We start from the raw sequence: 25988 nt of genomic DNA, 5'->3' as shown, positions 1-25988 counted from the left end.
GGGTCCATTCCAGGATACAAGAATCCACCCTGGCGACACACACAAGATTCTATCAAACAACAAGCCTCCATCCCATGATGGACACGAGGGTCCATTCCAGGATACAAGAATCCACCCTGGCGACGCACACAAGATTCTATCAGACACCAAGCCTCCATCCCATGATGGACACGAGGGTCCATTCCAGGATACAAGAATCCACCCTGGCGACGCACACAAGATTCTATCAGACAACAAGCCTCCATCCCATGATGGACACGAGGGTCCATTCCAGGATACAAGAATCCACCCTGGCGACGCACACAAGATTCTATCAGACAACAAGCCTCCATCCCATGATGGACACAAGGGCCCATTCCAGGACACAAGAATCCACCCTGGTGACGCACACAAGATTCTATCAGACACCAAGCCTCCATCCCATGATGGACACAAGGGCCCATTCCAGGATACAAGAATCCACCCTGGCGGCGCACACAAGATTCTATCAGACAACAAGCCTCCATCCCATGATGGACACGAGGGCCCATTCCAGGATACAAGAATCCACCCTGGCGACGCACACAAGATTCTATCAGACAACAAGCCTCCACCCTCAATGTACGTGAAATTCCATCTCCGGCTAAAAGACTACCCTCAAGGTATACATGAGAATTCACCTGAGGGTACTGCCCCTTCATGATCTACTAAGGCGCCAGATGAAAGTATTTGCCCATCATGAGATACTGAGGCTACAGCTGGGGGACGGCACCTTCCATGACGTGCAGTCTGAGTGTAACGACCTTTCATGATCAGCACAAGACAATATTAAACTAAAAACACCCCAACATTATGCTTGGTTAGCTGCACATAAATGGAATGCACAAAGTGCACCTACTTAGATGTGCCCCATGATACTTAGTGTATTTGTCCACTCTAACTCTCCATACATGACTACTGCTACCTCCAATGACACACTTTATGTACATTCAAGAAACCGGTGTGCATGTTGCTGTTACACTGCACACTGATATCTGAGAACTGTTACAACCCATTTTTCAACAAAGAACGTGGCAGCCTTCCAAGGTTTGCTATTTTGTACGTTAACACACAGTATATTTTTACCCTGAGTTGAATGATTAAAAGGGCAAATACTGTCCTGCATTTGCAGCCACTCACAGATTTAAATTTCCAGTCACCAAGTTACAAAGCAAGCTTCTGTGCCCATATGCAGACACTGCAGGAAGGAGAGAATAGTGTTAAAAAGCCATGTTCTGACAATTAATAAGACAAGGGGCTGTCTGTAACTATTACCCCTCTGACGCTTTCCTTTGAGCACACAAGGTCCAATGTCAATAAAAAAAAAAAAAAATCACAGGAAGTGAACTGTACAGCCAGAAAGCATACCAGATACAACTTCCTGTAAGCTTTGCAGCTGTTAAGCACACTCTTCCGCAGATGGAGCAGACTGGAGCCATCAGACAGGGACGTAGACCACAGGAAACAACGCATCAGTCTTACTACTAGTGTAGGAAATATGCACTTTGAGTGCGTCATGTTAGTCACTGCTGCTACTGAGCACTGCCTATACCTAGCTAAGGCAACCAGATCATGTGCCACAGATCACACGGCGGGAACTTGGTTTTGCACTAGAATCCAGGTCGCTGCACTAAAAGCCACATTGGTACCGATCACACGAAGGTTGTGTTTTTTCCTCTCCATACATATCCCATAGCTTTTCCAGAGTGCTTCTATATGAAAATCTTAAACAAAAATAAATTGTATGTGCAATCCAGTCACACGCAATAATTGCAGTGGAGTTCCCACGCGGCCTAACATTGTGAAACAATACAAATACCAACGAAGTGAGCAGCAGCTGCATTTAGAGTTGAGCACGTCACATTTTTAGCTAGGATACAATGGATACTTAATACAGAGAACAGAAGGAAATAGATTATTTTTCTATACAAAAAGACAACTCAGTGCCCCTGAAGAGACATCCAACTGAAGTGACAAGTATATTCCCATCTAGTTTCATTTACAGGTGGGAACGAAGGATGGGGTAACCATTTCCCGAAGGGATTCTGCCACTGTGGGTGGACTGCTGGTAGAAGTCACACTCACCATTTCCTCTCAGGACTTCCTTGGTTGCCAACAGGACAGAGCTGGGGGGTAAAAAGTAATGGTGTTATAATATTTCAACCTTCGTCTTGCAAATAAACAAAAACAACGCATATAAGCTCAGTGTAAATGGACCTTCACAGCTACAGAAAACCACACTGGGATATAAATGAAAAGAAAAACAAAATTAGGGATTTCTTTAAGTGTTAACGAACTCCACAACAGTTAATATAGTAATTTCAGAGATCGCAATTGGTCTGCTGTGAAACCGGAGACTTCCTGAAAGACTATAGCCTCTAGCAGGTGTGAGAAAGAATCACTTATGTCAATCTAGGGTTAATGAAACTCAAATTACGTCCTTACTGAGGCCTAGAGTGTGATTCTAGCTGGGAGGCAACAAAGTGGCCTATTCATTATTCTATTCAAGAATGATCTTGGTTGGAGCTGGATGTACACCATGCATGGCTTTCAGTCTGGAATATGCCACTTTATTCTGCATGCTTTTTCCCCGCATGCAATTACAACGCAGTAGTTACAACAACCGCATTGTAACAACGCATACAATTACCCAGCAAGTCATAACAACGACTTGCTCTAGGGAGGGGGCTGGATGTTTGAATAGTATAATTTACTATTCCAACTCCAGTCTGTGCAACAGTAGGGAAGGTGTTGGATTTTAAATCCAACACATTCTGCCCCCTGCGCAAGACGTTGTTCCAACTTGCGGAGTAATGGTATGTTGTTACAACGCAGTCGTAACCACTGCGTTGTAATTGCCTGCGGGAAAAAGGATTTGTGGTAAACAATGTTTACCTGCAGTCTGATGTGGTTGAGGGTCCAAATTGTAGAAATACTATCTTTCCTACTCAGCGTGCACCAAGGCAGAAACCTTGGGTGCAAGTCCTCACAGTACCTTGGAAAGGGAAGACTCAATCAATACTCATCAATGGCAGGAGTAGGATGCAATGCCCTTGGGAAGACCGTTGCTGCCAGTGCCTAATTTGTAAAAAAGGAGCCAGGGCCCTGACCAGGAGGCACCACCCACTGCCCCCGTCAGACCTGCCAATGATGGTGCCAAACCGCTATTAACAAGCTCTCTCGCCTGCAAGTGCGACAGTTCAGATTATTCCAGGTCCCCAAAACGAAAAGAATGGATCTGGAGGCAGGTAGTAGTAATTTTGCAATGTTTATTGTACTCAAACAACCTTTGTTCTTCTCATCTCTAAATTAGATGAGCTGCGCCACCATGTGGCTGACTGTCACAAGTAAGGTGTTGACGGTTTAGGGCAGGTGCCGAGCACCGGAAACCACTGCCTCAAATTAAGCACTGGTTGCTGCCCAGCTCCACAAAAGACCTTTGAGCGATTCATAAGCACACAGTCTTTTCTAATTCTAAAGGACCAGTTTAATCGCCAGCTTTATTACAGAACAAGAACAAGTAATGCCAACAGGGAGCATGGTAGATAGGCTGCATTTGTAGAACACTCGACAGAGAATCAGATTGTTCAATTAGGCAGCATGCTCTTGAATTGCAAGGTTCTGCCCATTCTTTTCAGTTTCACTATGTCAAACTCTTGGGAAACAACGTATGTGGTCTTGGCATCCTCGGTGCACATCCCACCCACAACAAAGATCTGGCCTTTTCAGAATGACACCGGTTACAAAGAAGGCACCAAGTGCGGTCCCTTCCTGTAGTGCGTATGATACTGATGTGGGCATCCCAAGCAGGAATGGTGGCGGTGATTCTTTAATCGGGTTCTGCAGAAGTGAACCCATCTGCAGAAACAATTATTTATTTATCATACTCTAGATGCACATCGACTGTTCTCCAATGAAGGAGTCAGTTTGGTCTCTGGAAAAGTAGTAAACAATCAAGTGGTGAAACATCCTTGCATCGTTGTCTGAGCTGCCAGCTACTGTGATCGACGAGCAAGACCGGTATTTACAATTGATCTGGACATCAGCACATCTAATGTCAAGCCTGGAGAAAGCTAGGAAGGTGAACTTGAACTCTGATGCAGGTGGGTCATATGGGGCCGGTCTTTGAGAGGCCTTCTTGATGGGATTGCACATACTGCACCAATAAAGGGATTGCTCAACTTTCTTCACTAGCATCACCAGATTAGCCCTTTCTATCCAGGACCCCCATGGCACCCGGACAAGCGGGAACATTTGTTTCTTAACTTGAGTCACAAGGACCGAGGCGACCATGGACACAGTGGATAACAGGAGCTTGTGAGCCAGTTTGATGTTCTTTCCAGTTCATGCTCTGAGGATACTAGTTTCTTGACCCTTCCACTTCTGTTGTTTTACCACAAGAGGTAACAAAGGCAGGCTGTTAGTATTAGGGAATGGCCGATTTAAATGAAGAGGTCATCTTCCTCAGGCTCCAATGATTAAACCTAGTCTTATGCTCTGGTGTTTTTGAAGACATATTCATAAGCTGTTCTGTAGACCTACCAATGATTGTAAGCCTCCGCCTCTGTGAGATAATGTTCTGGATATCCTTGACCCTTTGAGCCCTTTCTCTTCTTAACATAAGGAAAAGCCTCTGGACCAGCACTTGGCCACTGTCCTTTCACCCAGTCTTTGCATTGAGCCCGAGTAACTTTAGGGTCCATAGCTTCCAAGGCCAATTACAATGCCTCAAACATCACCTGCTTTGGGTATTAAAGTATTTTTACACTGAAATCTCTCAACAGCTCCAAAATAGTTTTGCGTCAGATTGTTCATCACGGTCGACATCCCGGGTCTTCTGATATTTCAAAGACGTTGAGATAGTGACAGATTTTAAGGCGAAAACGAGCTTCGTTTGCCTGCAATTTTGGCTGAATAATGTGCATGTCAGCCTGTTCTGTGGTTTGTTTCTTGAATCTTCCTTAGACTGCTCCCTCTCTTTGCAGTTCCAGAAAGTACTTTTAAAAGTGGTGATATTGAACACAAGTGACCGTTCAGTACAATGTATCTGATCGAGATGTAGGAGAAATGAAACTTGGGTTCTTGAGACCTCTTCTTACGAGACTGGTTTAACCCTAGGGCCCAAAAGTCACCGTTTACTTATCTAACATAAAGGCCAATTAAACAAACTGAGCAGGGTTACCAAGCTTGTCCTAGTTATGCTAGGAGGTGTGCCCTGGAGCTGGGTAATAAAAACCCTCATCCTCTATTTATTATCAGAGTATTGTTTGGGCTCAGTTTCCCATCCGCTGACGTGCTACAGAGAACCAACGAAGGCCTTTGTTGTCTCTATTAACAAGTCACAGACTTGGTCTTTTCATAAACCCCACAAAGAGTGTTACTGAGGTTACAAAATTATTGCCAAGTAGAGTCAGATTCATTTTCATGCATAACCTATGCTCGGGTAACGAATAAGAAAAAAAATGGCACATTGTCTAAATGACCTGAACCACGAACGGCTGATGATCGAACATGTGATGTCAAGGTAAAATATAACCTGAGGATGACAGGTCTGTTTGCAAACTCACTTGGTCGACACCAACAGTAAAATATTTGTGAAAACAAATTTAACTATTTGGGGCTCAGCACTATAAGGCAGGATTTGAACAGCTATTAAAGCTAGAATACAGCAGTGTTTCAAAAGTAAATATTGCGCTAGAGTAATGGCGGAAACAAATGTGGGAGAATGATCTTAATTTAACCGTTTGGAGGATATTTTAAGAGCCCATGAAAACCTCCTAGCCTCAATTTTGTGGGAAGGTGTTCCCAGGAAGGTGCTGAAGTTTTGTTTCGTTAGTATGTAAAGCGCACCCGTGAGGGTATACAGGCGCTTCAGCAGAAGACTAGGCGTGTGGTCCTCGTAGAGCTATTCGAAGAGCCAGGTCTTCAGCTTCTTCCAAACCCCAGAAGTGAGGAGACAACTCTAATGTGTAGTGGGAGGTCATCCCATGCTTTGGGTGCGATGTGGGAGAATGAGCTACCTCTTGCTCTGCTTCTGTACCTGCAGAGGGTATGTGCGAGTGAGGTTGATCGTAGATATCAGGTCGGCTGGTGAAAGAGTTTGCAGCTGTTCAGGTGTGCTGGCCCACAAATGTGCAAGACTTTGTATGTGTGTGAAGAGTTTGAATTGGCTCGTTTGTAAATGGAGAGCTCTCAGAGGGCAGGAGAGATGTGAGTGTGGTGTGGGAGGTTGAGTGAGTATTCTGGGTGGTCTGAAGTCTGTGTAGGAGCGGATTTGATATTCCGGCGTGGAATGGGTTGCTATAATTGGGCCAGCTTGTGCGGAGTGCTTGTGTGACAGTGCTTCAGGTGTTCTGTGGCAGCCACTTCAAGATCTTTCATATCATTTGAGGGCTGTGATAGGCAGCCCTCATTGCTTTGACTTGCACCGTCATTTTGACCTTGTTGTCCACAATGATCCTCTAATTTCTGGTGTGTTCATGGATTTTGGTCCTATCTATAGCAGCCACCAGTGTCCCACAGGGAGGTCCTGTTTCTGAAAAACAGTACTTCCGTCTTGTCAAGCAAAGGTTTCTCATTGATTCTCCTACCATGGTCATGCAATTGGTGAAGTTGGCTCTGGTGGTGGTTCTCTTGCCCGTCAGGGAGAAGAGGAGTTGGGTGTCGTCAGCGTAGGAGATGATGAGATGCCTCGGGATCAGATGATGTTGGTAATCGGAGTCATGTAATCACTGACCAGGGTGGGACTAAGGGACGATCCCTGGAGGACTACAGAGATCACGCTCTCTGTCTCATACATGAAGGGTTTCAGTCTGACATTTTGAGTTCTTCCCACAAGGATGGAGCAGATCCAGTGGAGTGCAGGTCCTTGGGTGCCGAGCTTGTGGAGTCTCATGAGGGGTATTTTGTGGGAGACGGTGTTAAATGCTGCGGACAGGTCGAGCAGGATGAGGGCCGTAATTTCTCCTCAGTCCAGGATGACCCAAAGGTAGTTGGTGGCTGCGCTGAGTGGTGTTTCAGTGCTGTGTTTTTTTATGAATCTTGTTTGCATTGTCCAGTAGATTGTGTTGTTCGAGGTGGGTTGATAGTTGCTTGTTGATGGCCTTCGCTTTCACTTTGTCTGGGTATGGGAGTAGGGAGATAGGATGGAAGTTGTTTAGTAGGATAAAAGTTGCTCACTAGGCTCAGGTTGGCTGATGGGTTTCTTGAGGAGGGCATGGACCGCTGCATGCTTCTTGCCATCTGGCAATATGACGTATGTGATTGAGGTGTTGATGTGGATAAAGGCGATGCTATGAAGTTTAAGACGTGGTGGGGGAATGGCTCTGTAGGGGCTCCTGTGTGAATGGTCTGCATGATTGTTGCTGTGTCTTCTGTGGTGAAAGTTTTCCATTCCGTCAGGTGGCCGTCTTAGTTGATGATGGGCAATTTTGTGATGAGATCGCTGGAGTATGGTTAGTTTACAAAGTTGCTGTATAGGGTTGCGGTTTTGCTGTTGGAAAAGTTTGATAGGTCGTTGCAGAGTTCTTAGAAATGGGGGATACTGTTCACTGAGGACAAGGGTATGGTTAAGTTCTTGATGATAGAGAAGATCTCTTTGCAGCGGTTGGAGCACCCTTTGATGCGTTTAGCTAGCACCCATTTCTTGGTGTCTCTCAGTTGCTGGTGGTAGTGTCTGAGTGCAGCCTTGTAGGTGGTTTTGTTGGTGGTTTCGAGTAACAGATGGCCTGCTTGTTTTTTCTTTGATTGTTGGATTTGATGGATGTGAGGGTACCTGCATAGTTCTTGATCCACTTGTTTAAGTTGGTTGAGTTGTGCTGAGGGCATCAAGCTAGTCTGCTTCAGAGATTTTGTCCCAGCTGCGGCTGGATAGGGTGACGCTGGTGGATGCATGGAGTTGCGCTGTGTTGATCTGGAAGTGGATGATGGACTGGTCAGTCCATGTGAGCGGTGAGGTGGAGTTGCACTTGATGCAGAAGTAGGAGAGTTCTGTTCAATAAAAGAAAGGGTCTAGAAGGAGCAGAGGTGGTGCTTTGAGAAAGGTAAAAGGATGCTCATTTTCAGCTGAACTTCAGGTTTCAGCCTCTGGATATTTTACTTGTTTCAAGTTTTGTTTTTCATGTGTTGTATCATGCTAGTTCTTGTTCCCATACATTTGAAGATAAATGGAGCAATTTTATTTTATGCAGAATTGCAAACCATAATTTTACTTTAGTGTAGACTCCATCACCCTTGGGAAGGGCCCTGTAAAACTATCCTCAAGCATACAATACTTTTTGTCTGAAAAGGATTTCTACATTCAGAAACCTCAAAGATCAGTTAAGCATAAACGTACACTACTTGGTGCTAATCACACAGTTTTGCAATACAGTTCAATTGTATTTTATTTTGTATTCAGGTCACTTGCCCCCTCTCCTACCCCCCACCCACCTTTCCCTAGATCTTAGTGTATATTAAGCTTCCTAATGGGATACAGCTCAATATGTAATTCGGTGTTTAGATTATCAAAAACAAATAGGTTAATGATAATATAAGCGTAAATAGCAGTCAGACTTACGCGTTTTTATGTTGTTCAGTGGTGAAATGAACTGGAAAAATCTCAAGGTAATGATGTACATGAACTCTTACAACTAAACACGCCATGGGTGTTCTGTACCCATACAGTGTGCACATGGGGTGTTTGTCAGGAGCAAAAAGCTGGTAATACTGGGTGGGTTGGCATAAGTGACTGCTCTCCAAGACCGACACATCCATGTGCTGTACAATATTTAAAGCACAGAAGCTCATAATTCACCAGCAGAAGCCATCACAGCGCCAGGTGTAGCCTAGCCTGGAGCCTGGAGGTTGTCAGCATGCAGGACAGGTTTCCTACAAAGAGACTTCAGCAGAGGCCAGAACTGTGGTATTCACACTAAGTGGTAACAGTCAAAGGCATTCTTGAGGGAGTGGGTCTCTGGGCGATACCGGGACCTCAGCTGGAGTGCTGATTTAGGTTAATGAGAGTGAAAGGGTCTTCTCTTAAGAAACAGTCAAATGGGACCTCCAACCATACACGCTAACCTAGCTTTCGGGATTTATCATACTTCTTTTTTCCCCACACATTGTGCTTTATGCACACTGAACATCAATAATGTTTAAGGAAGCTTGCACGCACAGCCTCACAGCACCACACATCATCAAAATTCAGTGTAAATCAAGAAAAAGAGTGCCACTACAAAGCTTGCTCGGTTTTGACAGATTCCGCACTAGACCCACCTGGAACTGTAGGGCAGGTTTACTACCAGAAGGGACGGGATGCTCTTGTTCAGTTTTAGCTCCTGTAGCGTGGAGGGGTCCACATGCAGGGGACTGGCTCCCAGCTTCTCCTTCAGATAAGTGGGTAGCGTGTTTGCTGCATACCAGTCCACGGAAGGCAATACCAGCGAGGATGGGGATGTCTCCAGGGCATTCTGCAACAAAGACATGCATAGATTTACAAACCCCTACACAAGTTTATACAGTCAAGGCAACCTAGCGCCCACTCTACCCAATGCAGCTTGCTCCTGAAGTAGACCTGGATGACATTTAAATTACGCTTGCATAATTAGCAAACTACCCAGAATGCTGTCAGGTTTTATCAGGTCAAGTTATTTTTAGCACCTACTCGTCCCTTCTGGCGAGTGAACTTAAGCTGGAAGAACAGGTGTTCCTTTCATTCAGAAAGTGAATGAGCAATAAAAAAAAGCCTTTAAATATTGTTTTTATCTCCACACATCTTCAGCCTGTTGAGAGGTCAAATGTCAGTTTGCCTTTTTACTAATTGTTGCTTATCTTAGCCTAGAAAGTGGCGTTTACTTTTCTCTTATTACAGTTAGAGGATTTTGTCAAGTGAGTGGTTTGACAATCATGAAACAAAAGGCTATAAGATGTTTGGTCTTTTCTCTAACACATTTAAACAGCTTGTACATGAATTGTACAAATATTTCAAAATATATCTGGAATTACGATAGAACTTTTTATGTAATTCAGAAGTGTGATACAAATAAAAATTTAAATAGGAGCAAAACAATCAGAACACTTTGCTTGGGGATGAGAAAGAGACCAATATTTGCAGAAACTAGATTTCCAAACATTATACACTATATCGTTTTATCAGTAAAATCACGTCAGTGGGAAATGTTGTGGCCATGTCAATGGAAAATCTGCTGATTTCAAGTAAGTGTGCTACCACATAATGCTTCAGGTATGCATTTATTAAAAGTGATAGTTGTTAAACATGATTTGAGAAACATTTCTGCCCCCGCCCTGATGACAGTGCGGTCAATGAACTAAGAGGCAAGTCAGGGGTCATGTGCATCCTATATGTGGCTAGATTTGTATTATATATAGAGCAAAAGTTTAGGCTATTAAATCAAACAAAAGTGTTTTATGTACGGCAGGCATGCTGAACTCGCTTATTTGAAGGGGTTCTCATATGGGATAAAGAAGAAAATGGGGGCTCCTAATTGAGATGAGTAGATTTTCTAAGTCAGTTGACCTGCAGGTCTAGTAACATTTTCTTGATTTTTTCGAGGCCTGACCACATCACGTAATTAAATACCATTCGTACACAAAAAAATAACAAATGGGTTCATTTGCAATACAATTTTTTAGTCCATGCACAGGAACAACAGAACACGAGAGGCTGTTTGCAGTCATTTTGTTTCAACGTGTCCTTGTGTCAAAAAGGGACACTAAAATATTTCTCAAAATGACAGATTTGCATTTCGAGTAATTTTGCTGAAATTTCACGTATTTACGCCTAATCATATTACGCGAATTTCACAAGTTCCTACTCCAGAGGACAAGAACTGATAAATGGATTGTGGGTACTCCTCTCCACAGGGAGGTGCCCTTAAAGGAACTGCGGAGACGCAGCTCCAAAGGGAGGTGTCCATAAATGGATTATGCTTATTCCGCTTCCAAGGAGGATGGGTACCCATGACTGGACTGTGGCTACTCTGCTTCAAAAGGGAGTGGGGTACTCAATGTGTTGTGGATACAATGCTCCACCGGTAGGGTACCCAGGAATGGATTGTGGGTGTGCGGACCCTAAGGATGGGGGTGGTCCGTGAATGGATTGCGGGTGTGCTGACCCACAGGGAGGGGGTCCATGAATGGACTGTGGGTGTGCGGACCCACAGGGAGGGTGTCCATGAATGGACTGTGGGCGTGCGGACCCACAGGGAGGGTGTCCATGGACTGTGGGCGTGCGGACCCACAGGGAGGGTGTCCATGAATGGACTGTGGGCGTGCTGACCCACAGGGAGAGTGCCCATGAATGGACTGTGGGCGTGCTGACCCACAGGGAGGGTGTCAATGAATGGACTGTGGGCGTGCTGACCCACAGGGGGGTGTCCATGAATGGACTGTGGGCGTGCTGACCCACAGGGAGGGTGTCCATGAATGGACTGTGGGCGTGCTGACCCACAGGGAGGGTGTCCATGAATGGACTGTGGGCGTGCTGACCCACAGGGAGGGTGTCCATGAATGGACTGTGGGCGTGCTGACCCACAGGAAGGGTGTCCATGAATGGATTGTGGGCGTGCGGACCCACAGGGAGGGTGTCCATTAATGGACTTTGGGCCTGCGGAACCACAGGGTAGGTGTCCATGTATGGATTGTGGGCGTGCGGACCCATAGGGAGGGTGTCCATGAATGGATTACGGGTAGACAGTTCCATAAGATGTGCGCATTAATGTATTATAAGTTCCACCTTCTAAGGCAGACGTCAGATCTTTAGACTCTACCCCTTCAAGAACACAGAAGCAAAGAAATTCGAAGCAAAATACAAGCAACCAAAGGTGGGATTTATAAAAAAAAATGTAACTCAGAAACGCATACTCTGAGCAGGTTCTTAAAATAAATTAGACTTTAGGATATGCGATTGTTGTTGTTCCTCTAGCAAGAAGCAGAAACCAGCAAGCATTAGCAAAGCCAATAGGTCTTGCCTATGCAAGAGATATGACTTTGCCAATGTGTTTTTGTCATGTTGGACATCAGCTTGGCTACTGTTTACATGGCTAAAGGAGAGTGGCGTGGAGTGGAACAGCGAAGAGTGAAGTAGAGTATCAAAGAGTGTTGTGTACTGGACTGGCATTCAGTGGAGTTGCGTAGAGTGGCGTACAGTGGAGTAGACTGGTATAGAGTGCATTGGCAGAGAATAGTGGATTAGAGTACAGCAGCTTAGAATTCAGTGGTGTAGAATGCACTGGCATAGCTTTGATTGTTGCACAGAAGCGCAGATGCAGTGGGGCAGTGTAGAGTATAGTGCCATAGAGTTCAGTTGCGTAGAGTGGATTGATGCAGTAGAGTGGCGTAGAGTGCACTAGCATAGAATGCAGTAGTGCAAAGTAGCACGTCGTAGAGTGCAGTGGCGCTGTGTTGTATAGAGGTATAGAGAGCAATGGCATGGGGTCCTGCAGCATAGAACTCAGCGGAGTACAATGCAGGGCCGTAGAATGAAGTGGCGTAGAGTGGGGTAGAGTGGAGTAGTGCAGGGTAGAATGCATTGGCATAGAAAGTATTTGCACAGAGTGCAGTTGCAGAATTGGCGCAGAGTGGAGTGGTGCAAAGTAGAGTGGAGGGGCCTAGACTGGAGAAGTGTAGAGTGCACTGGTGTAGAGTGGCGCGGAATGCATTGGCATAGGGTAGAGTGGCGTAGAGCAGTGAGCCGGAGTGTAGTGACTTTGTGTGGAGTGGTGCAGAGTAGAGAGCAGTGGTGTTAAGAGGGGCAGAGAAGAGTGCAGTGGTGTTAGGAGGGGCAGAGTAGAGTGCAGTGGCGTAGAGTGGAGTATGCATGGTGTGGTAGAACACTGCCATTACAGACAACACATTTTCAATTGGAATGACCATTACATTTGCACAGACACACACTTTGACTAATAAAACTATAAGGTGCACTAAAGATAATGTGTGGAAATGGCATCACGTAGTGTATTGATCATATTGAAGTATTTGTTTTAGAATTGAGAAAAAAAATGCTTCATTTGTGTGTTCCGCATTCTGATATATTTTGAAATGCCTGCAGTTTTTAAATGTTGCCTGCTAGAAAAAAAAACATTTTCTACCACCAGTATCCAGCAAGATGGTCACATAAATCCTCTAACTTTGAAGACAGAAAAGGAAAATTAAACACCAAGCTCCCTCAAAGACAGAGAATGAGATCTGTCCTCGTTCTTTGAATACAGCAAATGTGACAAGAACAAGAGTTACAGGCCTGTTTGCACTCTGTGCAAATACCTTCACATTACCTCCCCTGGTGGAAGAACACAAGGGGAGGTAATGTGAAAAGGCTTTACTCCTTGGGTGGCCGAACTCTCACTGCACAGCCTAAATCAAAGCCAGAAAATGTGAATTACAAACCACAAAGCCAATGGTAGGCAAAAGTGGAATGCATTCCAAGGGAAGCTTTCTGGATAGTCCCAAGATGTCTGTAGCAAACCAGACCGCTGTGCTATCTGGTACGCTTCGACCTAAACACAGGCAATTCCTTTAGCTGTGACTTCTTTAGGCAGGAAACATCCCCAAATCCACTGCATAAAGATTTATAGAGCATCAAACAGTGGGTCCACAGCAAAATACAGCAGATAAACACTACTGCAAGTTACACCCAAACAAGAAAGAGAATGCCCCTCTACTGGCTGTCAGGGGAGGGAGGAGGGAACCTAACCACCCATCTCAATTTGGCTCAAGCGAAGCAGAAAGTAGAAATTGAGGTAAGAAGGGCTCAGGGCCCCCAGATGGATTATAAATTGAAGATTGTGTCCTCACCTCCAAATTTGGAAAAGCGCTGTCCTGTTTGTTGCCAAATACACCGCCATAAGCTGTGAAATCTTCAATGCTGAGCTGCAAAGGGAAGCAAGCAACAGGTTATGTATTAGACTAGCAGCATATCAAAACCACAGAATTAATGCAAGCATGCAAACAAAGGCCTCTACACTGGATGCAAGCGGAGGTTGTCAAGTTGTAGGCGACGACTGCTTCATACAAGGGTGCTGTGGCACAAGCAGCCGCCGAGAGATTTAAGGCTGAAGTACGGGGTCAAGTAAATAGTTCCTGATCATTAACTAGGGTAATAACATCTGCTACCAGTGTCATTAAAAGTAATCATGTTTATAACAATAAAGCATTAAAACTACAGACATGTATTAGGTGTAATAGAGCGGAGTAGTGTGGCAGAGTGCAGGGGTGTAGAGTAGCGTGGAGTAGAGTGGCATAGAGTGCATTTGTGCCGAGTACATGCAGTGTAGAATTCAGTGGAAAAGCGTAGAGTGGCATAGAGTACCTTTCAGAGTAGAAGCAGTGGTGCAGAGTGTAGTGGTGAGTGGGTGTAGGGTGTATTTGCATAGAGTACAGTGGAATAGCGTAGAGAGGTGTACAAAATTAGGAAATTTTTGTAGAAAACTTCGAATAAAATGTCACAAAAATTAGACTTTCAGAACGAAATGTGAACTCTCAATATCTTGCGCGACTATAAGCAAGAACACCACTGGCATAAAAGTCATGGTTCTGTGCAAACAAGCCTCCAGCTACTAACTCACAAAACTGTGTACTGTGGAACTTAAAAAACTTCACTGGCATAAATAAAATGTCACTGAAGCCTGGAATGTAGCAGATGTTACATAGGGACAGAGCTGATTGAGGTGGGGGGTGGGGGGGTTGGTTCAGTCACTGGAAGGTGTGAAGCAGCGCAGCTGCTGTAACACAAATATTCCTTATGTGTCCTAGTCATGATAAAAATGATTCATAGTGTTCAGGATTAACAGAAGTGGATATTTCCGTTAACAGGGAAACAAAGAAAACTTGCCGGAAATGTGTGAGCAACGATCAGTCACAGTGAAAAGAGGAAGCTGGCATAGGCTGTTGTGAAATTGTGAACCCATGGTCAGAGGTTAGGGGCCGGGAGGAGGGGAAGAGAAGGCACAATAAGACAAGGGGTCTGGCCTGGTCGAGGCAAGCTGGGCATGTAGGGACCTAAACACTCTTTGAAAAGAGAAGGAGGCGTGCAATTTCTGCCATTCCAGAAAGTTTCTGCTAGCACGATATGGGTTTTTTGGAGGTTGAATCGTGGGACAGAAGGGTGCAAAACTAAATTCTACGCTCTCCTTTTAAAATACCCACTACATGACACCATTCACCACATACCATGAGACCTCTTTATGGATACACTTCACCTCTGTGAAGCTAGTCTACGCTTGTTGGATTAAGGGGATGAGTACAAGTCTAAGTGCCATCAAGATAGCAAAGAATCGAGGACTTGGACACAGGGATGTGGAATTCCCATAGCCTGACACCCAGGACATATTGTTTGGGGTCAAGGGCAACAAGTTTAATGTGTATTTTGTCCTTCGGACAAGTAGGCCCAATCCCCTACAGCACAAACCCTTTGGCTGCCAGTTTACAGTAATACATTATGGATCAAGGAAGGACATGGTCTACAGTTAAAGTAATGAGGTAATGCTGTTCAAATTTGTATTTATGGTTCATTAATGCAAAGCCTTTATTATAAGGATAAGCACTAAAAGTAAATGTTGGAAGCTCGGACTGCACTACCGACAGTGGTTCCAGTATAAACGTGTACACATGTTTTCAAAGTTTAGTTATATATATATATTTGTTCATAGAGCTAAACAACAGACTCTTGATTCATGAAAATAGAGGACGAGAATCCTATATTCAAATACAACTTCCATTGAAAACACTTTTCCCTCAGGGTAATAGTTTTTTTTTATATATAATAGACAACTATAGGATAATTCTCATTCAAATCACATTGTATGGTCTTAATACACATCAGCAATAAAGGGCAAGTGCCCAAATACTGTTTAGCATTAAAATGTATCAACCTTTTGAACATTCAAAATCACATAGGTCTGTTGATATAATAAAGTGCATAGTGTAAAATTCTGTGTCATAAGATTAAACAAAAGTGCATACTAACCCTGTAGTGCAAAAAGATGCATGTCAACTATTACAATCATAGGTAACTTACTAATTTATAAATAAAATTGGTGAATTAGATGCTTAGAATTCAAGTACCATCAATATAAAGTGCTAATGCAGAATCATGGCCGTGTGCCAGAAAGCATGATATCATATTGCAATGAGAAGAACGAACAGGTACACAATAAATCATATGTGCAAAATTTGAGCACAGAAAGTGCAAATCAATTATACATACATATGTGCAAAAGACGCTGTGTCAAAACCCAATAAGGTTTGATATCCCATAAGATACACAACGACAAAACTGAACCATGATATAAATATATATACTTTGTTATCTGAAAAGGAACAACAATTACCGGATCTCAATACCCACAGACCCCGAATAAACACCAGTAAAACCAGAAATCTAGTAAACCGCGATAAAATTAAGGCTAAAATCCTAATAAATAATTGGTCCCACATAAAAAAAGCATATATAGAAGAATTAGATTAGTTATTATCATCCCATTTTTTCCATTACAAATATAAGCAGCAAAAGGGTCTCTAGTTTGAAGTTTAAAGAATTGTACAGATCTTCCCCGGTGTTCAGGCCATTTGGCATTCTCGTGTCTAATCGTAAAATGTACTGACTCTCTAATTGACGCAATTTTTTCTCTCTGTTTCCACCCTTTATTGATCTTAGGACTGCGTCAATTACAATATAACGGAGGTCATTTAAGTTATTCTGATGCACTAATTTAAAGTGACGCGCAACCGGATAAGTAGAATCCGAATTTACAATAGCGTGTAAATACTGCAAAATACGGTTAAAAACCTGAAGCTTAGTGCTTCCTATGTATTGAAGATGACCCGTACATTCCACTACATTTATTGCATGGTCAGACTTACATGTGACAAGTCCTTTAATTTTTGCAAGGGGTAGTGGGAAAAAGCATCTAAAAATTCCTGTTTGTTTACCCCAAATTTGCATGCCCTGCTAGCACTGCACTTATAAACCCCTGTTCTGTTAGATAACTAATGTCCAGTTTCACATAATTCTGGACTTGTTCTTACTAGAGCATCCCTCATGGAGGGTGCCCTGCTGAAAGTAATGGCAGGCAGTACATCTAATTTCGGGGCAAGAGTGATATCAGATTTTAAAATAGACCAATTTTTGTTTATAATCTTTCTGACCTGCTTCTCTTGACAACTAAAATAGTTATAAGCCTAACCACTGATTTTTTGGTTTCCAGAGCAGTCTTTAAATCGCTCATTCTGTATCCCCGCGCCATATATCTCTGCACCGAGTCAGTTAAACAGTTGGCTAGGTCACTCTCATTGCTGCAAATCCTCTTAATTCTTAAAAACTCCCCATAAGGGATGCTTTTATTAAGGTGTCTGGGATGGGTACTTCTAGCATGTAATGTTGAGTTCCCAACCGTGGCCTTTCTGTGTAATTTGGTATGTAAGTTATTGTCTTCCACATATATATCCACATCCAGGAACTCAGCTCTTTCATTGCTAATGGTGGCCGTAAATTCCAGATTCAAATTGTTTTATTAATTTCTTCAACAAAGCTTTGTGCTGACTCTTTAGATCCCTGCCACACCTCACATACGTCATCAATAAAACGCCACCCCTTAATAAGATTGTTGGAAAATACGTCTCCGTATGTATGCTCAAGGACAAGCTTCTCCCACCAACCAACGTGTAAACACTCATAGCTGGGGGAGAAGCATGCCCCCATAGCCACACCCTACAATTGCTGGTGCACTTCCTTATTAAATAAAGTTGTTAGTCAAACACATTTTTATCATTTTCAACAACATTTTGTTGTGCTGATTGTAACTCACACTTCTGCTTGAGAGAAACTGACATATAGCATTTAAACCATCAAAGTGATTATTACTCATATATAATGAGCATATATCTATTACTACGAAATAGTAATCCTTGTTCCAGGTAACTTCTCTCAACTTGCTTAGAAAGTGGCCAGTATCTCCAATGTAAGAGGAAAGGCTTTCTACATATTCATGGAGAAAGAAATCCACATACTTAGACATGGATTCTAATAACCCACGTTGTGCTGAAATTATTGGTCGGCCAGGCACAGGGATTGTTTGTTTGTGCAGTTTTGGAATAAAGTACAAAGTCGGGGTAATAGGATGATCTGTTTTAAGAAAATTGTATTCGTTTTTACTGATTAAACCTTCTCTCTTCCATTGTGCTAACTCCTTGAACACATGATCCTTTACCACTTTTAGTTCATTAAACAAAGCTTTTCTATAGCACATGGGGTCATTCAAGTGTCTCATGGCTTCCTTTAGATAGGCATCACGGGGCCATAACACTATATCGCCCCCCCTTATCCGCTTTGTTTACTTTTATGTTCATATTGTCACTGATCTTTCGCATAAGTTGAGAGTATTGCTGTTCAGCATAACTTCTGTGTTTGTTCTTTTGAGCAATGGTTCTGTTAAGCACCTTCAGATCTTCAATGACATTCTCCAAAAATATCAATGGCATCCTTCGGAATCATAGGGATGAATGTTTATGGTGGGAGAAAAGGACTTTGTACTGCACTTGCACTGGCAATGCCCATTTGTTGGAGTTCATCCTGCGTGCTTAAGATGGATTCATCAGCATGCCCTGCCAGTGTTTACACAGTTTTAAAGGCTGGAACATCAGAGGCCTGAAATTGCATGCTCGGTTGATTCTCCGCAATGATTGAAGTAGCAGTCTCACTTACTTTGTTCAGTTTGTAGAATTTAATTAATTTCAACTCAATATCAAAAGATGGGGTAATAAGAACCCGCAACCCCCTTGGGACTTTATATATATATATAACGCTCCCAGAATGCTCTCTGATTGCAAATATTTGTAGAAGCTTAAAAGCAACAGTGAAGATTATTTGCTTTCAAAATAAAATGTTCACTAAAAAAAGCAAGTAGGAAATTTCTTTTTTGCCAAACTACTGTACGATTTTAGATGCCATATCTTTTCAGCATCATTTAGTAACATGTTGATGGATGCTTCTACTTCCCAAAAATATTCATAATGGAAAATCAGTGCAACCAGTTTAAATACGATTATGGGATACAAAAATAAACAAGCATTGGCAAAGCCAGTAGGCCTGTAATTGGTGGTCAGGCTTTTGGTTTTGTAAATGTGTGACTTGTTTTGGCATGGTTTTTGTAAAACCGTATCGTTGTGGGAGCTGCAGGGCCCTGACCATTTTATGCCCCAGAAATGGCGGTGCTCTTCATGGCCCTGTATGAGGAGCGCTTCATCTACCGGAACAATCCATTCCTTCAAAACATAACTAAATGGTATCGTTTCATTGATGATATCTGGTGCCAATGGAATGGGTCAGAAGAAACGCTCACCCAGTTCCATCAGTGGCTCAATACCAGACACCCAGACATAAAATTTACAATGACCTTCAGCAGAACATCGCTTACTTTCCTAGATGTTGTGGTTTTTCCTCATGAAAATGAATTGACTACGACCTTACATCGCAAAGACACTGATAAGAATACAATTTTACACTATGCCAGTTACCACCCCAAAAGTCTGAAATCCAACTTGCCGTATGGACAAATGCTGAGAATCAGACGGAACTGCTCTAGAAAAGAAGACTTTTTGATCCATTCACAAATATTGAGTGATCAATTACAGCGTAGGGGTTATCCCCACAAATTACTGAAACATTCAACTACCAGGGCATGGCACACTCCACGAGATGAGTTATTGAGAACCAACAAAGAAATCAAACCATTAGAGAGGCCGGTATGTGTTACCACTTTCGGGCCATACACAAACAAGTTAAAATCGATCATTCTAAAGAATTGGCATCTGATTAAAAATTCAGAAGTCCCGATGGAGCAATCTCTGTTTGCCTTAAAGAAAAACAGAAGTATAGCCCAGCGGATTGTAAGGGCCGATCTGGGAGTAAGCAAAGCCAAAACTGACTTACGCACACTGTGGAAACTACCACCTGTAACAGGCCACCACAAGTGTGGGTCGTGTGCTTCGTGCCCCAATACAATTGAAGGTGAAGAATTTTCATTCAAGGCAACAAAATGGATACACAAAGAATTCTCGAACTGCAAAACATCAAATGTAATATATGCAGTCATGTGCCCGTGTCCCAAATTGTATATAGGAAAAACCACTCAAAAAGCAAATCAACGAATATCCCAACATAGATCTAGGATCAAGAACAAAGTACTGTCCGCACCCATGGTGCAGCACTTTGTCGAACAGAAACATAATGAAAACGATTTCAAATGGACAATACTACAAGCCATGAAGGTTCCTCCGCGAGGGGGAAACATTGATACCATGCTATTAAAAAAAGAGGCTTATCTAATACTAAAATTTAATTGCGTGATGGATGGCTTGAACGAGATGTCGGAATTACAAAGAACGAACTACTGAGTCCAACGTGAACCCCACCACCACCACAGAATGATCCATTAAAAGGCACTGAGCCAATGCGCTGCGCTAAACTTAATACACAATCACATTGAAACCCCTTTTTCCGTAAAAACTACAACTCCCACAATCCCTAGCTGCATATTTAAACAGGAAACCGTGTTCCGTTTGGTGTTCAATCCAAATCAGACCAGCAGCACTCGGAGCGAGAAGTGGCCGCATAGAACCTCCAGCGCAGCGAGAGACCCAAAAACGGAGGTAAGGAAGCACCGCGAATGTCCTCCTAAAAGCGCAGCAATAGAATAGAATCAATGCCAAGTAAATTTCAATACCGGCTTGATTCCTTTCACAGAACCTGACTAAGAAACGCCAATGCTCATTCAACCTACGTGAAGAGCTTGGGTCGCCAGCCGCGCTACATGCAGGTAGGCAAAAATGATAAAGAAAAACAGAACTCTACCCAATGCTTCATTCCTAGTTTTACTTTTAAACCTGATTCCGAATCTTTAAACACACAGATCGGAGTCACCGCGGAACACGATATATATTTCATCAACAACTTCACCTTGAGAGAGTAACTGAACAGATAACAAGTAAGTGTTAGCGCAGCCCTCACAGAGATACCTTTTTGCAAAAAGAAATGTGAAAATGAATACATTCACTAAATTCACCCATCCTTAACCACATCTAGGTAATGGTGAAAAGTCAAGGCCTCCTGATAACCCGCGCTTGAAAGCAGCAGCCAATAAATCCGTAACACAAGGTAAAATTTTATAGGCTCAGCCTATATATGAAGCTAAGCAAACAACTTAGGAAAATAGGAGATATTAAATGTCCCCAATTTCACACCATAGGTACACAGCCCGGCCCTGAGGAAGAACCCATTAGAATAACAGAAGGGTTTGGAAACGCGTCGGCCATCTGGCTGTAGGCACACAACACTGCGACACAATAATGAATGTACCTGAACAAGTTTTGGTGTATAGGATTTAATGCCTGTTTTAAGAAAAAAATGATGAAAGTGTAATCGTTTATGAATTATTTTTCATTTATTCTTGTTTGACACATTGTTTTGAAATGTATTGAAATGTTCGAAACATTGCGTTTACTTGCATCCCCAGTAAAAGGGATATTTTCAGCCTCTGTATATTGTGAAATTTGAAAATTGTTGAAATGCATGATTTATGACAAATGCATACCTTCTTTAAATAAATAATAGAAGGCACACACCAGCTGAATAAACCAGTTCTGGTCTGTTAAAATCGAGTCCTGGCACTTTCTTCTTTATCAAATAAGATGGATTCATCAGCATGCCCTGCCAGTGTTTACACAGTTTTAAAGGCTGGAACATCAGAGGCCTGAAATTGCATGCTCGGTTGATTCTCCGCAATGATTGAAGTAGCAGTCTCACTTACTTTGTTCAGTTTGTAGAATTTAATTAATTTCAACTCAATATCAAAAGATGGGGTAATAAGAACCCGCAACCCCCTTGGGACTTTATATATATATATATATAACGCTCCCAGAATGCTCTCTGATTGCAAATATTTGTAGAAGCTTAAAAGCAACAGTGAAGATTATTTGCTTTCAAAAGGAAATTTCTTTTTTGCCAAACTACTGTACGATTTTAGGTGCCATATCTTTTCAGCATCATTTAGTAACATGTTGATGGATGCTTCTACTTCCCAAAAATATTCATAATGGAAAATCAGAGCAACCAGTTTAAATACGATTATGGGATACAAAAATAAACAAGCATTGGCAAAGCCAGTAGGCCTGTAATTGGTGGTCAGGCTTTTGGTTTTGTAAATGTGTGACTTGTTTTGGCATGGTTTTTGTAAAACCGTATCGTTGTGGGAGCTGCAGGGCCCTGACCATTTTAACAAGCTTTGGAAAAAGCAAAAATTGTTTTTGGCCTCAAAAAGCACACATTGCCACAGCAGTTTGTTAAAACGATGAAAGAGGCGTAGACCAGGTGAGTGCATTAAGTAAAAGGTACATTACAACACAGTTCCAGGCACTTAACAAAACTACTTTGTGAGCCATTATGCTCCTTGTAAAAGAACAGAATACTGTCACTCACAGTGAAGCTAACTGATAGACCGAGAGATAGAGAGACAGAATTTTATTAAACATAAAAGTGTCATGGTAAACGCAAGGCCTAATTAGAGGCCAAATTATAAAAAAAGTCTCAAAAGTGCATCCATGGTATATATCCTTTGGTTTTGTGCACTTTTTAATTTTGCAGAGCGCACGCGCACTTTGCTCATGTTACACTGTTAGCGCCCGTCCACCTCTCGCCCAGTTTGTTTCACCCTCTCTCTCTCCTGCCCTACTTTTATGTCCTCCCAGTCCCTGCAAACCGTAGTTCCTTCAGCAATACGTTGTTTAATGAAAATGCTGTTACTTCACATAACGAGTGGGGCTGAAATCCACGTGCACAGACACTAAACCTATTTGTATTACAAATAAATCGATCACAGTGAGTAGTGAATCAAGGCTTCCAAAAATATCAGCAACGCTTCTATACAGGAAGTGCTCAAGGCTCACAGAAGGTTCCCAGGGGCACTATACGACCAATGAGGTGCACTACCTGTCCCCGCACACAGTGTTGCTCAGTGCAGGCTGGTACATTGTTTTCGAGACACTAATACAACCGAGGGGTCTGCTCCCGCTCCTCGCTGCACCGCAACAAAGCTGAGCTGTGTGATGGCTGCTCAGCCACGGGGGGGGGGGTGCTTTCTCTCCTATTCGAGCATACAATTAGCATAGTCAGGTAGCTTGCCAGTTAGCATCAAGAGAGACGTATTGGAAGACTTTGCTTGCCAGCATCTTCCTGGGCTATCATTAACTCTTGCCGGGAACCACGGTTGTAAGCGTTTCTCTTTTCCTGACACAATGCTCACCATACAGTATCGGTATTTTGTTTTATACTGCGTGACATTTTAATCATCGGTGTGCTTCTTATTGAATTCTTTAGGTTTGCAGGGTGCAGTATCTTATGTGGCTAATAGAGGTCCCTTTAAAACTCCAGAGGGACACTTAGTAACAACCTGTGATACTGCATCCTTTCCCTGAATGTGTATTTTCTATTTTTGCTTATGCTAGTGGTGGGAGTCCGAGACTCCCTTGTGTCAGGCACAGTAGAACACCCCGTCCATATTACTTTAGTGCCAAGAGACTGCAACAGCAGAAGAAAAGGACTAATGCCTAAACGTGCAGCCCTAGAAAAGGGAGCATAAATGGAGAGCCTGTTTTATTTTTGCTTGGCAGGAAACACTGCGGTAAGCAATTCTTTTCCTGACACAATCCTCATCAAACTATCAGAATTCCGTTTTCATACTGCGTGGCCCTTGTGTGGCAGAAAGCAGATCAAAACGCTGAACTCCAGCCTCCAGTGAGCTAATGCACGGATAAGTTACATTATTTCACATTTGAGGAGGATCACAATTTTTTTTACACTCATCAGCGTGCTTTTGATTGGATTCTTCAGGATTGCAGGGAGCAGTACCTTTTGTGGCTAATACAGGTCTAGAGGAACACCTAGTAACAGCCTGTAGTACTGCACCCTTTCCCCGCTTTGTGGATTTTCTTTTATTGCTTTTGCTAAGGCTTGAAGTCTGCCACTCCCTTGTGTCCAGCAGAGTAGAACGGTTAGAAACCTATGCAACCACTCTTTTCAGAATTTTCCTATTTTTGCTATAGCATGCATTTTCTAAATGATCCCCCCACTGCAAAAGAAAAAAAATACATTGTCAATTATAATGTCAATGGCTCCAACGTTCACAAATGAGACCAATTGCCTTTTTCTCCTAGTCACATCAGTGTTAATCTAATGCTCAACTATCATAACAAAACCATCTCTGACCCTTAATAACCGTTCAGAAAATGGGCACACATACCCTATCACAAAGCATCCTCTAATCAACACACCAAGTAAGAAAGCCCTGTTGTGTCTCCCGATCACCCAATTCTCCAACCCAGCAACACGCTGACCAATACAATCGGACATCCAAAAATCAAACACAAACCCAGCAAAATCTACCTGCATTTCACGGTCTACTCTTCAAATCATTCGTCACCAGCAACTTGAAGCACTATGACCAGCCATGAGACACAAACACTGTGTTGCAATGCTACACCTCATTATAGATAACATTCCAAAAAGAAACTGATAACTTGCCCTATTTCCCAGCGTTGCCTTTAAAGCCAGACAACTGCATACTGCATAACATCCAATTAATATATCTATATCAGCTCCCGAGTACCAACGGTGTTATGTTATGTTAAATTTAATTTCTATAGCACACAGCTACTCCTACGGAGTGTCCCGGCGCTTTATATTGGCAGCTCATAAAAGGAAAACATAACAGAAGAAGACATTCAGAAACAGCAAGATAATATAACTAGAGGGTAAAAAGCCAAGTTTTTAACCTTTCCTAAAAGACAGCAGATTAGAGGTACTGCGTAAGGCCAGTGGCAGAGTGTTCCAAAGCTGGGGCTCCCTCAGACTAAAGGAGCACCCTCCAATTCGGGCCTTCCTAACTCGGGGGACCACCGCAAGAGACTAAGATTCAGAACGCAGAGCTCTGGTAGGGCGATAAACAAGCCTGCGTTGGTGATATTTTGCTCCCAAACCGAAGAGCGCTTTATGGGCCAGGGTCAGCGCCTTAAAAACTATCCGCTTCCGGATAGGCAGCAAATGGAGTGACTGTAAAAGGCCGGACACTCGGGCTCGCCTGCGGAGGCCAAAAATGGCACGCGCCGCAGAATTCTGCACGACCTGTAGTCGCTGCACAAGATAATCCGGGAGACCCAAATAGAGAACGTTGGCATAATCCAATCTGGAGCCAATCAGAGCTTGCGACGTGATCTTCCTATGCTCTTCAGTGAGCAGAGGGAGAAACTTCTGGAGCATCCTAAGAATACCAAAACATGTGCCCATGAGGCCGAGGATCTGAGATCTCATCGTCAGACTATTATCGATCTTAACTCCCAGGTGTTTTGCCACCTGGGATGCCTGAGCTGGAGGAAACATATCAGTCGGCCACCATGCCTGCCAATCAGGGTCTGAGGTACAGCCAAAGAACAGCACCTCCGACTTGTCAGAGTTACATTTAAGGCTGTTCTGCTGAAACCAGTTGAAAACCGCCCGAGACAATTCTGGATGCTCTCTCCATCGAAGTCCTCACCTTTCCTACACGTGAAGAGAAGCTGGGTGTCATCGGCGTAGGAAACGATCTGGCCCCCAAAAGACTCCGCCAGTGCCGCCAAAGGGGTCATAAAGATGTTAAAAAGAGTCGGGCTCAACACAGAACCCTGCGGAACTCCGACTCCCAGTGGCGGCATCTCAGCGGAGCTAGGGGGGACCCAGACCATTTGTCGACGGCCAGCTCAGAAAGATGTAAACCAGCTGACTCGCAGGCGGGTGCTTCTTACATGCGGGGGTGCTCCTGCATTGCAATTACGGCTTCAACTCTCCTCCAACTTTCATCAAGGAAGACAGCACTCAAGGGGCCGTTTCTGTTAATTTATTAAACAGCAAACTCGCACATCACAACAGACGAGTTTCGGTAACAACCTTT

The 25988-nt window shown here is 43.2% G+C and overlaps 1 protein-coding gene across 1 annotated transcript in view; it reads right to left on the bottom strand.

Annotated features, from left to right (window-relative positions):
* The window catches only part of ATP6AP1 (ATPase H+ transporting accessory protein 1), a 68169-nt gene that overhangs the window by 31326 nt on the left and 10855 nt on the right, over positions 1-25988 (bottom strand). The window contains exons 3-5 of the mRNA XM_086940290.1: positions 13810-13884; positions 9274-9467; positions 2104-2144 (exon numbers count right to left, since the gene is read on the bottom strand). Coding sequence (XP_086796416.1) covers positions 2104-2144; positions 9274-9467; positions 13810-13884 — 310 coding nt within the window. The remainder of the gene's footprint in view (positions 1-2103; positions 2145-9273; positions 9468-13809; positions 13885-25988) is intronic.

The sequence above is a fragment of the Lissotriton vulgaris genome, chromosome 10 (genome assembly GCF_964263255.1).
Source record: "Lissotriton vulgaris chromosome 10, aLisVul1.2, whole genome shotgun sequence".
In the NCBI taxonomy this organism is placed as follows: Eukaryota; Metazoa; Chordata; class Amphibia; order Caudata; family Salamandridae; genus Lissotriton; species Lissotriton vulgaris.
This window is presented reverse-complemented; position numbering and strand designations above follow the sequence as displayed.